The sequence below is a fragment of the Glycine max genome, chromosome 5 (genome assembly GCF_000004515.6).
Source record: "Glycine max cultivar Williams 82 chromosome 5, Glycine_max_v4.0, whole genome shotgun sequence".
Lineage (NCBI taxonomy): Eukaryota > Viridiplantae > Streptophyta > Magnoliopsida > Fabales > Fabaceae > Glycine > Glycine max.
Genome location: NC_038241.2, coordinates 35,074,430 through 35,088,734, shown reverse-complemented (window position 1 = coordinate 35,088,734; position 14,305 = coordinate 35,074,430). Strand labels below are relative to the sequence as shown.

The 14,305-nt window shown below is 33.1% G+C and overlaps 1 protein-coding gene across 1 annotated transcript; it reads left to right on the top strand.

The window, feature by feature from the left end:
• The first annotated feature begins 3,357 nt into the window (after positions 1-3,357).
• On the top strand, positions 3,358-11,571 carry LOC100806495 (protein SCAR1). Its single transcript, XM_026128478.2, has 9 exons — positions 3,358-4,025; positions 5,417-5,580; positions 6,811-6,934; positions 7,195-7,327; positions 7,448-7,512; positions 7,596-10,701; positions 10,803-10,904; positions 11,179-11,286; positions 11,388-11,571. Exons 1-9 carry the CDS (start codon positions 3,871-3,873, stop codon positions 11,436-11,438), a joined length of 4,008 nt encoding a protein of 1,335 aa, XP_025984263.2. The 5' UTR covers positions 3,358-3,870; the 3' UTR covers positions 11,439-11,571.
• Positions 11,572-14,305: the final 2,734 nt, after the last annotated feature.

Sequence of the window (14,305 nt, the reverse complement as noted above, 5' to 3'; positions counted from 1 at the left end):
TGTTACCGAAGAGTTAAGCATACCTAAGTATATACACCTTGACTTATTTTAATATTGGGATATGAAAAAGGAACTAAGTAACTATCCCATAGAACTGGCCGTATGAATTAATAAATATCATTCTTGTTTGGGATACGTATACTCTGTAAAGAAATGGGACAGCACAATCATCTTACTTTCTATGTACCATATTTTAACGAAAGTAAACAACAAATTAATGACACATAAAATAAAAGGCCACAAAGAAAAGATAAAGAAAAAAGACCAGGAAGAAAGGAATGGAAAATTGAAGTCATCCAACTATTTAATTCATTCATACATAGAGAAAGGAGAAGTTCATTTTGGATGAATATATAATTAATTGCGATGAGCAGTCATGAACCCTTTAATTATGGCCAAAGATGCCTAAAGACATGTTAACACCTTGGCTTTACTTATCTAGCCAGCCACGCATTATTATACTCTATTTGCTTCATGAATGATCTAATTTATATATGATAAATTAACAAAGTAATTAAAAAATAAATTCCATTTTATCTTTTTGAATATAATTGTGAAACCTGATTCGGCCCGGTCAGTCAGATTGGTCTAATTGGAGTTTAATAACTTAATCGGATCGATTTTATTATTGGATTAATTACACAGTTGACTTAGATAATTCGATCAAATCCAACCGATTAAATATCAAATTCCAACTGAACCGATTCAACTTGGCCGATTTAAAAAAAATGAATTATTTTTACGAAGTCATTTTGATATCTTATTATTATCGATTGTTATTTTAGATTTTAAAATATGAATAAATTTTTGTTATTCAAATAATATTAGTTATATACTTATAAATAATAAATAAATATATAATTTTAAAATTTTAATATATAAAAAATCAAATCGAATTAATCAGTAATTTATGGATTGGACCAGTTAATCATAACTTATTACCTTAAGTAGATCAATGATCTAGTTTTAAAGTATCTTTTTGAATATTGTGAAACCTAAACAAATTGAAGGACTAATTATGGGCACTGCCTGTCTTCATTGATTACTGTGACGCAACAGCGTGAACTTTCCACTACGCAGCTAATTAATGGCAGCATTGGATTTGGCAAGCAGAGAGCCGTTGTGGCACTTTGTTGGAATTATAGCACTACTTTATAATAATACAAGCCATAGTTCACCACAACATGAGTATCACCATTTTAAATTTGTTTGTTTAAAATGCTCATGTTCGAAATAAATATTCGATACTGAATGATAATATATGGTTTATTCTTTTTTGTCATATTTATTTATTTTTTTCATTTTTGTATTTAAACGATGAAATTGATTCAAATAAATCATCAAAGTGATTTTTTTATTTTATGTTTTCATCCATTCATATAAATTTAATAGCTCATGATAAATATAAGTATGTTATTATATCATTTAAAGATTTTATACTCGGATTGAGAATATAATCATAGTTAAAAGTCTTTTTCAATTTTTCTATTATATTTTCTATAATTATATATATTTTTAATTTAAAAAAACAATAATTAATGTTGTTTTTACCTTTAAAATGAGGGTAAAATTGAATAAGATTATCTTAAAATTTTAAAATAACACAAATAAATTGAAATATTTTTAAAAGAAGTGGGAGTTTAAAAAACAACAAAGATAGAATTCGATTATATGTAAAAATAGATATTGCCTACCAGAATAGTTATTGTTTAATTTATTAAAGTTGTTTTTTTATTATGTATTCATGATAAAAAAAAGTTAAAAAATAATTGTTTGATATAAATATTTATTACATTAAAACTTTAAAAGCTATATGATGTTATTTAAATGACTTAATTCAATAAAATATATTTAATGCTGGCACACCATGTATCACACGCAATAAAAAAATGTATTTAAATAAATGGTGAGTTTCTACTTTCTACTTTCTACTTACCCGATTAGGGATTAGCGTGTATTGGTTGAAACTAGGATTCGGAAACACAAATTAAGAATATGTAGCTCTCAAAGATTTCAGAGTGTTACTGTGTTACTACAATGACTCGGAAATAATAGTAGTATAATGATCAATTTGGTAGTACTAATATAATTAGAATCAAACGGATCAAATGGCATTTGTTTTGGGTGAAGTGAAAGCATTTAAAGATTTTAGATAACTGTTCCAAGTCAAACCTTTCACCAAACATTTAACTTCTAGATTTGTTTGTCAACTCTTACGGACTCAGCAAAAGAGACCGTTGATCATATTTTATTCCTCAAGTATTTGGTGAGAATTGCCCTAAGTTATTGTTTTTGTTAGTACTACTGTTAACTACTCCACGAATCGTGCATTTTTTAGAATGCATATGTTGACTACAATGTCGTATTAAAGCCTCACAAAAAGCTCACTTATCATGATTATGTTATTTTTTGTTATTCAGTTTCCACTCAGATAGACCATATATAAAAATACCTTTTTTTTGGTATATCAAGTAATACATTTGCAATTACATTTTATTACTAGATAGATAGAATTTTAAAAGACGTGGATTACAATTCATCCACTGGATACTATAGCTTAACAACTCCAAAAAGAAAGGAAAAAAACTTCCCTTATCTACATTTATGATGTATGGCAAAGGACATATGAATTTGTTTGCCCCTTACTCTTATTAATGACAAATCTCTTTCTATCACTTTCCTTTTCCCCATTTCCTTTACTTTATTTTCTTTGACAAAAATACCATTTTCGTACTTAGATTTATGTAGCCCTTGCCATGACATTACTCCCTCTCTCTCCTTATTAGTATCGAATTAATTAGCATGCAAGAAAAGATTACAGAGTGTAACATGCAGTCGCCATTACTTAGCAGCTCAAGTAAATGACTTCAACGGCTTTCTTATAATTCATTTATGAATGGCTATCTAGGTCCGTACAACATTTTCATACAACATTTTCAATATCTTTTAACTAATTAATATTCTAGCATTCTAGCTATACACATCCCATCACATAAAAACAAATTTAGATCTTAGCATTAAATCCTTTAACTAATTAAAATAAGGCTATGGTGCTATACATATCCCACCACATAAAACAAGTTGTAGATCTTAGCATTAAATCCTTAAAATTGAAACATTAGAAGCCATTCCATCCGTAATTGTCACCCGAAGCACCGTATGTTAGCGTTCATAAACATCACTATCTCGCATTATCCACTTCAAATACGTATAATTCCACTACTTCTTCACTATTCTCAATTTTTGTTTCATTTTATTTTTTTACTTTCACAAGTTGACCCCAATAGGATTTCCGATTCATGTCTAGCGTTAGGGTCCCTTTCATGTCGAAGGTTCGGAGCCATAGAAAGAAAGCCACTGTTTGGTCACACCTCACAGACCCAAACCAGTCATTTTATCACACAACACTTTCCGGACACGTAAGGCATTAAAGAAAAGACAGAGGGTATTTTTGGTATTTTCAATTTCCAGCCATGTTTACTCAGACAATGATTTCCGTTCAAGAATGGCTTGCAAAGTTGGCAATGTCCCTCTTCTCCCTTACCTCACCGATCCGTACACTTAACCTGCTTTCTCACTCTTCGTCGCTTCTCTTTGGCAGTTAAGCTGCTTCAATACAAACACCCACCTAATTTCTCTCTCTAAAACTAAAACTAAAACCTCCCCCCCCAAAAAAAAAATCCATTTTTTTTGTTGTTGTTGTTGTTGTTGATGTCTCTCTCTTAATTCGTTCATTTAATGCTTCTCGTCCTGCACGCACGTTCATTGGTTTCAGCAGAAGAGTTAACAGCTAGAAGAGGGTAAATAAAAGAGGAAAAAAAAAAAGAAGAGAACTTTGTTTTGGGTTTTCACTGTTTGGGTGAGAAGAAGATGCCTCTGGTGAGGTTGCAGGTGAGGAATGAGTTCGGTTTGGGGCAGCCTGAGTTGTACAGAGAGTCAAACAGAGAGGACCCTAAAGCTGTGTTGGATGGTGTGGCTGTGGCTGGTCTTGTTGGGATCTTGAGGCAACTTGGTGATCTTGCTGAGTATGTTTTCTTTGATATCATCTTTGTTTTTTTTTTTTTTTCATTTGGGTTTGTTTAAATGGATGCAATTTGCAATTTTTATGCTTATGGGAGTTGTTTGGGAAATGGGGTTGGTTAATTTCTGTAGTTTCGAGGCTCTAATGGGGTTGAAGGTTGGGGGTTGCTGAGAATGTTGGTTTTAGTTGTAACGAAATAAGGCTGAGTTTGTTGTTTAGAGAGAATGATACTTAGCCGTTGGAATTGAGGTCTGTTTTTTATTTTTCGGATTTTGGGCCAAGTTTCAATTGATAAGGAGACAAAATGCTCTTTGACTTTTGTTTTTGGTTGAGCTTTGTGTAGACTCGTATAGGTTGTGTACAGCTCGACCTTGGTTGCTCTTTGGATAATCACTCTAATCCATTTTCTCTCTAAGAGTTTGAGTGGTTCACGAGGTGCAATAGTTTCGAGGAATGGATTTGTCTAAAAATGCTTTCTTGTTCTAACTTTGTGAGCTGACTCTTGATTTTTCTTCTAGAGGTTTTCTCTTTTAACTAAACTAATACTTCCATGTCATGCTCCTGCTAAACAGCTGTAAATATAGTCCGAAGTAGAAGGAATATGACTAACCTGAATGCCATTGTGGATTTTTTCTAGTTTTCGGATCGCCATTACTGATATATGCCACCTTCCTCCCCTCTGTCTTACTCCTTATTTTGATCTGAGTTACTATTCAAAAACTTATATTTTGATTGAAGTTACAATGAAATTGGGCTATGGTTTCGGAAGAGTTAAAATTTTAAGTTCTTGTACTTGTAGAGTGTTGTTGTTGTTGTATTTATAGAGCTTGTTGGCAAGGGTGGAACTCCATGCAATTTGATTAAATATTTTGATTTTGATAGAGTAGAACGAATGTGGGATCTTGTGAGTTCTTTCTTCAAAACCTTATCCTTGCTGAACCCCATTTGGACAAGTTGTTCTTTTGTGAGAATTAGCGCTTAAATAGCCCGTAATTATTGTTTGTTTTGCTAGATGTAAAGCCTTACTTATGGTGTGTGTTTGTTGTTTTGGAAATATCCCATATTATGTTTGCATATTTCTTAACATAAATCATGAAAATTTTAATGTTAAAATAAATAATGATTTCTTGTGTTGGATTCAATTTAATCTTCCCAATGCCCACTGTGTACTTTCATCCTATTCTGCTATCTGTTTGTGTGTTTGGTATGTGTGCTCTATTATCTAGGGTATATATAATTACACAGTTAGTGGTAATTGTGACATTTTCTCTATATGCTTGTTGAAACCTTGTTTAATATTTGTGTGATGAAGGCAATTTAATCTAAGTAGTTCTAGTTTTCCTTCTGCTATTTGTGTTGATATTCATGAATGATGAAACTTTTTTGAAAATGTAGTTTTGCAGCAGAGGTTTTTCATGGTCTGCAAGAGCAAGTAATGACAACAGCTTCCAGGAGTCATAGATTGATGGTTCAGGTTCAAAACATTGAAGCTTCACTACCTGCCTTGGAGAAGGCTGTATTGGCACAAACAAGTCACATACATTTAGCTTACACAGCTGGTATGGTTCTTTTAGGCAATTATCTCATTCTATGTGTGGACTCATTGGAAATATTAATTTTTTTTCAGAAGATGTTAATTTCATTTCTGAATGTTATTTCCTTAGAAAGATAGACTTATTGTATTTTGCTTAATGAGGGTGTATCTTTACCAAATTTTATTTGAAGGGAATTTTGAAAACCACATAGAATTTCTCCCAAATTATATAAAGGGCGGCCTAATGGGGTCAGGAGGCTATTTCTAAGATTTGAACATGTGCCCTGCCAAAATATATCTTAAAAAAATAATATTTGTACCAAGAAAGAGTGTTATTTTTAAATTAATTCATCCCGAGTAATGTCACAGAATGCAAATCATTACCGTTTTACAAGTTCTGACATAAACATATTTATGTCCCGAGTGAATCAAATAGTGTAGCTTTTGAGAAAGTTATGCCCATGTTAAATATTTGATTATATCACAAACTTCTTAAACTTGTTTCTTTGAGTAGAATCTTGATATACCAATCATCACTATGCATTAATTGACACACTAGAATTTGTATCAATAAAGTAATGTGAAGGGCTCTCATTTGTTTGTCTAGTATTGTGCTGATCAGGAAGCTGAATCATATTGAAGTTAGGTTGTTTTCGATGTATTTTCTTTCTATTTCTTTTCATTGTTCATGATATCCACTTTAATCCGCTTTTGCTCTCTCTTTTGCATTTGTCAAACGGAAATTGCTCTGAGAAATCTCATTTGTCTTTGGGTGTGCCATAGTTAATATATAGATAGATCTTTGTTAACATGCAAGCTATTATGTTGTTATTAGACCTCTAAAACTTTAAGGAAACTGGAAACACTGTGGTTGGTTCAGTATTCATGTCTTCAATATGTTCAATGAGTCAAAGTATTGTGATGAAATAGGGGCTGATATGGTCATGATTTACTGTAAATATGAAGATTATATATCAAATCTTGTTTGTACATTGTGATTTGTTTGACAAGGAAGCTGATGTGTGAAAGGCCCTAAAAAACAAACTCATAATATGTATAATTTTGACAGTAATGTTTATATCAGATTACGTTCAACCTGATTGCAGTCAAGTGGCATTAAGCTAGTTTTATGCACTTTTTAGATAGCATATATCTATATATTTTACTTCATTTTGCAATACTACATTATTTAATGATCATGGTTTCAATGTTCAAAGATTATAGGAGTTCTTAATGAAAAGCAGTTTCCTTTCAGGTTGTGAATGGCATCCACGCATGAAAGCTGCTCGAAATCATTTCATTTACAATGACTTGCCTCACTTTATTATGGATTCATATGAAGAATGCCGTGATCCTCCACGGGTACACTTGCTTGATAAGTATGTTAAATTTCCTTCCCTGTTTTGTATTTCTGTTTGAGATTAGCTAGATTAGTTAGGTACTACTGCTTAGACTAATTTCCAAGGTCTAGATGATAAAAAATTACAGTCTAGTTCAAATTTGGACTGGTAGCCCTGGATCTTGTACCTGTCCTATTTGGCATCTCTCTCTGGTTTGGAAAGAGTTGAATACAATCAACTAGTCCTGCTTAAATCAAGTGTCCTGTACTGGTTAATGAAATATTCCATGTGTCCATCAGATTTGATACTGGTGGCCCAGGATCTTGTTTCAGGAGATATTCAGATCCGACCTTCTTTAAAAGAGTATCTGCAGATTCAGATGAATCTTACTCTGGGAAAACTGAAAAAGCAAGGAAATCTCATAAAAGCAAGGTACAATAATGATCCTTTCAGGGGGAAGATTATTTTTAACCCTGTTTCTTTCCTGTCATATGCATGCATTGATTTTTTTGCAAACAATTTCTTGATGCTTACACAAAAAATGTTGGACAGAAGAAAAGATCACGAAGGAATGGAGACATTTTAAGGAGTGAACAGAGGCACAGCACTAGTGGAAGGTATTACATCTATATATGTCTATTTAATCTTGGCATACTTGTTCATTCAAAATCAACACTTACATATTATATTGACTACCCAGAATGCAATCTATTTCTTCTGCTATCAGTGGGCAAACCTCTTCCTCACAAACAGCCTCCACCATAGATATGGCAATGAAATCAGATCTGGAAAATTATTCAAATTCTTTTGATTCAAAATCTGGTGCTGGCTACATTGAATGTGTTTTCCATCCAAGTAATTCTATGCAATCTGATGAGCCAGATTATAAAGAACCATCCTCTACAAGATTGAAACAGAAAGCTGATACTCTGTCATCAGTATCTCATCATATTGATGATAGTATTTCACATGATTCGTTGGAAAAGCAAGTTGCATCTAGTTCATTTGGTGTTACTTGGGATGAAAAGGAAGAGATAGTGGAATCTAAGAGTCAAACATGTGATAGAAATAAAACTCCGGAGAGGCTTGTGGAAAAGCATGACTCAAATATGCATGTGAAAGAGGCTGTTACCATAACCAACATTGACTACAATCATATCCTATTTACTGAAGAAAACAACCTGAAACCAGTCCGCAATAGGGCTCAAACTGATGATATTGATAGTGAACCTGATAATTATGTGGATGCTCTCAACACCATTGAATCAGAATCTGAAAATGATATTGATTATATAACAAAACGAGAGGTGCAGCAGTTATCTTCACGTGTCACTTGTGGAATGATTGAAAATGGAGTTAGTGAAGCTCCTCCTAATTTAATGGACAATAATTTATCTGATGTCGTTTTCCAGACTGATTATACTGTTCTCTTAAATGAAGAACAAGGGCATTTAGCTGACTCACTGCAAGAAAATCATGTTCTTGATCTTTTATCAAAGCCAAATGCATCTAATTTGGGATATGTAAGTCCATCTGATGATCTTGATAGAGAAAATATGACCAGAGACACTGCTTCCTTAAACAAAGAACCATTCAGGGATTTGCCTGACTCTCTGCAAGATATTCCTCCTCTCACATCAGAGCCACATGTATCTAATTTGGGACCTGTAAGTCCATCAGATGTTCTTTATAGTGAAGAAATGACCAGAGACACCATTTGCTTCAATAAAGAAATGTTCGGGAATTTGCCTGACTCATTGCAAGAAATTTCTCCTCTCACATCAGAGCCACATGCATCTAATTTGGGACTTGGGAATCCATCAGATGTTCCTTATGGTGAAGAAATGACCAGAGACACTGTTTTCTTCAACAAAGAAACATTTGGGAATTTGCCCAACTTGCAAGAAATTCCTCCTCCCACAGTAGAGCCACATACATCAAATTTGGGACCTGTGAACCCATCAAATTCTCCTCACAGTGAAGAAATGACCACAGATACCGTTTCCTTAAACAAAGAAATGCTTGCGAATTTGCCTAACTCATTGCAAGAAACTCCTGCTCTAACATTAGAGCCGCTTGCATCTAATTTGGCATTTGTGAGTCCATCAGATATTTCTGTTAGCAAAGAAATAGCCAAGAATATAGCTGATTCTCATCCCTCCAAGACTCCTGCCTGTGAGCAGGTTCCTCGCCCAAGTGAAAATTCTGTTTTGGATAACTCAGTATGCACTGACTCCTACATTGGTTCTTCTACTGTTAATGATACAGTGTCAGCACCAATTGAGACTGATATATCATTTTCTGGTTCCAAAAACTCTAATTTACCAGATGAGGAAGCAGGTAAGATCAACAACAATATCTGCAAATCTGAAGAGACTCATAGAGAGTCTTTGGCTGATCATTCAGTTAGGTTCTGGACTAATGGTGGATTATTAGGACTCGAGCCATCAAAACCTCCTGACTTTAACAAGTCAACTTCTCTAGGTCAAGGGTCTTTGAGCACTAAAAGTGAAACAGATGGTGGTTCACATCATAATTCAATGCAAAAGAGCAATGGTTATAAAGAGGAATGGGAATCATCAGAAGAGGTTGCTGAGCAGATTCTAAAGGAACCAAATTCTAGATTCTTAACGTCAGGCCATAATGATGACCAAGCTTGTGTCTCTGAAAAGGCCACTGGCAATTCTCAGCAGAGTAATGGATTTGGTCAGACTGAGAGGGACAATTTAGGGGAAATCAGGGTAATTGCACCTGGAAGTATTCTCCCATCGACCCCTGACACAAAGGACAGTACTGAACCCAACCAGGGAAATGGTGAAAACTCATCGCGTGTGTTTGGACTTAGTCGTAGATTACTAATAAATAGCTTTCAGCGGAAAGTTTCTTTTGATGAAAAATCTGAACATTATAATTCTCTGAAATCTGTTATATTGGACCAGAGTGGACAAAATGGCATTGTAGGACCATCACTTCCTGAGACAACATCCTCCAAAGAGAAAGTTGGTTCTGGATATCCTATAAAGTCACTTCCTCCTTCACCTCCACTTGAACATATGAAAATATCCTTCCATCCTGTCAGTGGACTAGAGACCTCCAAATTAAAACTGAGATTTCCGGATGGCAGTAATCATCATGAAAGCGTAAATGATATGTTTCCTTCTTTCCAGTTGGTTCCTGAAGCTTCTCTTCCTCTGGATGGTTCAGTTTCTCACTCTGATGATGATGACACTTTCTGTAGATCATCTCCATACATATCAGATGATGGTCAAAGCCCTCGCTCTGACTATAATTCTGATCAGTGGGAATCTGATGAGACTCCGGAAAGCAGTGACCAAGGGGTGCATGATTCTCCTTGCAGAAGGTCATCAACTGAATCTGTGTCCAATGATGATACCAATGCAAAAAGTGGACATGGTACATGTACTATGAATGGTGTGGAACATTCTCTGTCCAGGCCTTTACTTGATTTTCCAAGTTACGATAATGTTAATCCTGCACTTGAGAAAGAAAGTAAAAAACATTCCAAATGCAATAATGCTGTTATGTCACATAGTCATGCAGAGCCTGCACAACCACCACCTCCTCCTCCTCTTCCTCCAACGCAATGGCGAGTCTCAAAACCACAGTTGGATATGACAAGTGGGACACAGTATTGTATGTCTGAAGATGCTGAACATATTGGTGATCACAGTCTTCCAGATTCTACTATCCTCCAGCAGCCTAGGGTCACCCAGGTTGAGCAAATACAAATTAATCACGATGATCATGAATCTTATGACAACATTATATATAAATTGAAGGACAAGGTAACATTTGGTCTTACCTTTCTCTTGAACATTGTATTTATGCAGCCATGGTAGATATTGGAATTTAACAATGTATTAATCTCGTTGAGCATTTCCTGCAGCTGGATCAGCAGAAGTTGAAGGGTCAGAAGGAAGCAAACCAGTTGAGAATGGGAAAGGAGATAGATGAAAGAGAAGATTTCCTATATCAAATCAGAACAAAAGTATGTGGTCATGTTATAATCTCAACTATTTAAGGTTAACTAAACATTTTGGTCCTCCAGAGATATAAGTGTCATCAACTTTGTATTTCATTATAAATTATAAATACGTCAAAATGGTCATTAAATACTTAGTTATTTTTTTAGATCTAATTAGTCCTCTAAATTACAAATTGATGACAAAAATCAATCCAGAACATGTTCTAGCAACATTAAAATAAATCATGTTAATTGTAGTCAACTTTTGCATTGACTTGCCATTTATTTATTGGTTCAGGCATTCAACCTAAGGCCCACAGTATCAGGAAAGTCAAATGATACCACTGGTTCCACAGCAAACGTCAAAGTTACAGCAATTTTGGAGAAGGCAAATGCAATCCGTCAGGTATTGGTCACTCTTCTTTTGTTATCTATTACTCTTTTCCCCAACTGTGTTTATATCTGCATTTTATATCTAATTAGCATCCATAACGGAGAACCTTTCAGGTTGTTGCGAGTGATGATGGTGAAGATGATGATAACTGGAGTGATACATGACATGTTTTTTTTAATAAAGAAAAAAAATATTTCATACACGAGTAGTCCTTTATGTTTTTTAGCCTCTTGAAGTGAAGTTGCTTGAGGCTTTGTTGTATGTACACATGTGTGAATAAATCTTGTTTATCTGTTATTAAGTGTAGTGCAGTTTCATTTCATTATCGTATGATGATGAATTTATATCTTCGTTAGTTGAATCAGGCTGACCCTATGTATTGTGAGATCACAAATCCAGGCGATTGTTTATAAAAAGTTCCTGAAAAAAAAATCATAATTCAGAGTATTTGACTTGATTTCAATTTATTATCTCCCTCTCAACGGCAAGGTAGCTCTAGTTGGATCTCGACCCTTATATGTTTATGCGGGAAAGTAGGTAAAAACAATTCCTAGGAAATTATCAATTTCTTGAAACTATTTTTCTTTAGATACATACGGAACTTAGGAAATCAATAATTTTTTTTTATTTTTTTTACCAAACGTCCTCTAATACGTGGTAAATGTGGTAAAAAAAAAAAAAAAGGATCTTCAACTAACCTAAAGAGTGTACCACTAAAACAAAATATTCTACATATTTAATAAAAACATATTTTTATACAATAATAAAAAGAGAATATTCAGTATGATATGAACTTTTTTTTAATGTAGTACCATACTTAATAAATATTATCCATATTTATTTTTTGAATAGTATGAAGAACTTATGCGCTAGTGATATAAAATAATATTTCATGATTAATGTATCTTCAAGATATCCATGGAATAAAAAATACTTTTAAGTAAATTACATTGAGACTCTCCTTAATTTTTGAGATTGCATACTACCCCCTTATTTTTTTTATGCTTAAAGTAAAATTCCTCTGGGTTACAAAAATAAAATAACAGAATCCTTTATAAGGTTTACGATGTAGTAATGTTTTATCAAACAAATATGGAGGGCTAATGTAAGAGAAGAAAAAGAAGAGATATCGAGACAAATTTGATGAAACCATATATATGAGATATCAGTATAATTTATTCAATACTTTTAAAAATGATAAAATAAGAATGTATTTGTTTCAGGTTTAATAAAGTAAAAATATAATATACTTGAAATGAATAATAAATAAACACTTAATTTTTCTACCGTTCAACCATCAAAATTGAAATCACAATATGTTTTTAAGATAATTATTATAAAAATCAATAAATTTAATATAATGACCTATTTATGCATGTTCAACCATTTTGAGAGTTATTATGCATGTTCTTTTGAGCCTCTAGCCTATGCCCATTTATACTTGTAAATTAAAATTATTTGCAGGCAACTACTTGCAAATTGATGGAGGGTATCCGAGAGCCAGAAAAAAATGCGTAATCATCAGACACCTTGTCTGTGGCCACAGACAAAGGTATAGCGTTTGCGTTTCAACACATTATGTCTCACAATTTCTTGTAACTTGTCACTGACATGATTGAAAGTAAAATCAAACTAGTAAGATATGTTTTTTTAACACAAGAGGTTGTGCTCTTCCACGTACAATTTTCTTTTACATAAACTCTTCCCTTTTATGTTCAATATTTTTATATAATTCTACCTTTTTTTTCTCTGTTTTTCATCCATATGTTTAGCCATTGTTTGGTACCAATGAAATAGGAACCAATGAAATAGGAGGCGTGAAAATAAGGTTGGTTATTTAGTTCAATGAAAATAGAGAGAAAATAAGATGGGATCAACTATTGTTTTTAATTTTTTTTTTAATTCATAATTTATATGTATAATAAATTTGTTGACTTTTAAAATTATTTTAAAATAATTTAATTTGTGATTGGATGATATTATAAGACTATTTTCTATGTATAAATAATAAATTCTCTTTTTATTATTTTTATTGAGAAGACTGAAAATAAGATGAACTTTTTACTTTATTCTTCATTTATTTTCATTAATCTTTTCTATTTTCATCAACTTTATTTTCTCTCTGTCTCTACGAAATGCACCCTAAATGATGGCAATGGTTTAACAGGTTACCCCACAAATTGCTGTCCTCCTAAAGCCAGTGCCATTGGTAAATCAAATCTTAATTCTGAGATAAGGGTTGAGTTTGCTGCACAAGCTGAATTTCAGAAGTATATTTATGTGAAGGTTGAAGATCCTCAACTTGCACCAAAGAATCAGGTTGTTCACCATGTTTCATCGCGTCGATTTGTGGCTTCTGCAGCAGCACCATTGTGTCCAAGGGGAAGTTGGTGAATTTTTCTTCTATTGCTTCCTAGTTTAAATTTAAATTTCACATAGGATAAGATTCAATTACAGTTTTTAATAATATTCTCTAATTAAAATTAGAGTTTTACTTATACTTAGACAATGAAAGTCGCTTTGAAAGGTCAGCATGAAATCTCAATTTTGACAATAAAAATACCTACCATACTGCACCTGATTTTTTTTCCTCATATTTTCTTTCTTAGGTTTTCCTCTTTGATTTCATTTCAGGAAGGCAATTTGCTGCATCTTCTTTCGCTAGCTTTGAGGCACTAGTCTTATTTATTATCGATATCATTTCTAATAAATAAATGATGTTTGCCAAAACTTGCACGTAATATTAGTGAATCTAATATTTTATAGATAGCTGAACTTTTTTCTTGCATAAAGGAAAATGGAAAAGAAAAAGTACTAATGAATGAGTTTGATTTTTGTGACTGGATTAGATCAACATGCAACATCCAACTTTTCCCCTCAATCCCTTATTATAATTAGAAATCTATGACTATGATATTTTGCTCGGATATAACTTTGCTTTTAAAATTGATGAAATACTAAATAAATACGAACTGATTGACTTTAAAAGAATCCTCAAGAAAAAGTGTATCCTTTATCAATAAAGAAAGCA

Coding starts and splice junctions, on each gene's coding strand:
- LOC100806495 (XM_026128478.2), top strand. CDS start 3,871: ATGCCTCTGGTGAGGTTGCAGGTGAGGAATGAGTTCGGTTTGGGGCAG. Junction 5,581..6,810: donor ACATTTAGCTTACACAGCTG/GTATGGTTCTTT, acceptor GTTTCCTTTCAG/GTTGTGAATGGCATCCACGC. Junction 10,702..10,802: donor TATATAAATTGAAGGACAAG/GTAACATTTGGT, acceptor CATTTCCTGCAG/CTGGATCAGCAGAAGTTGAA.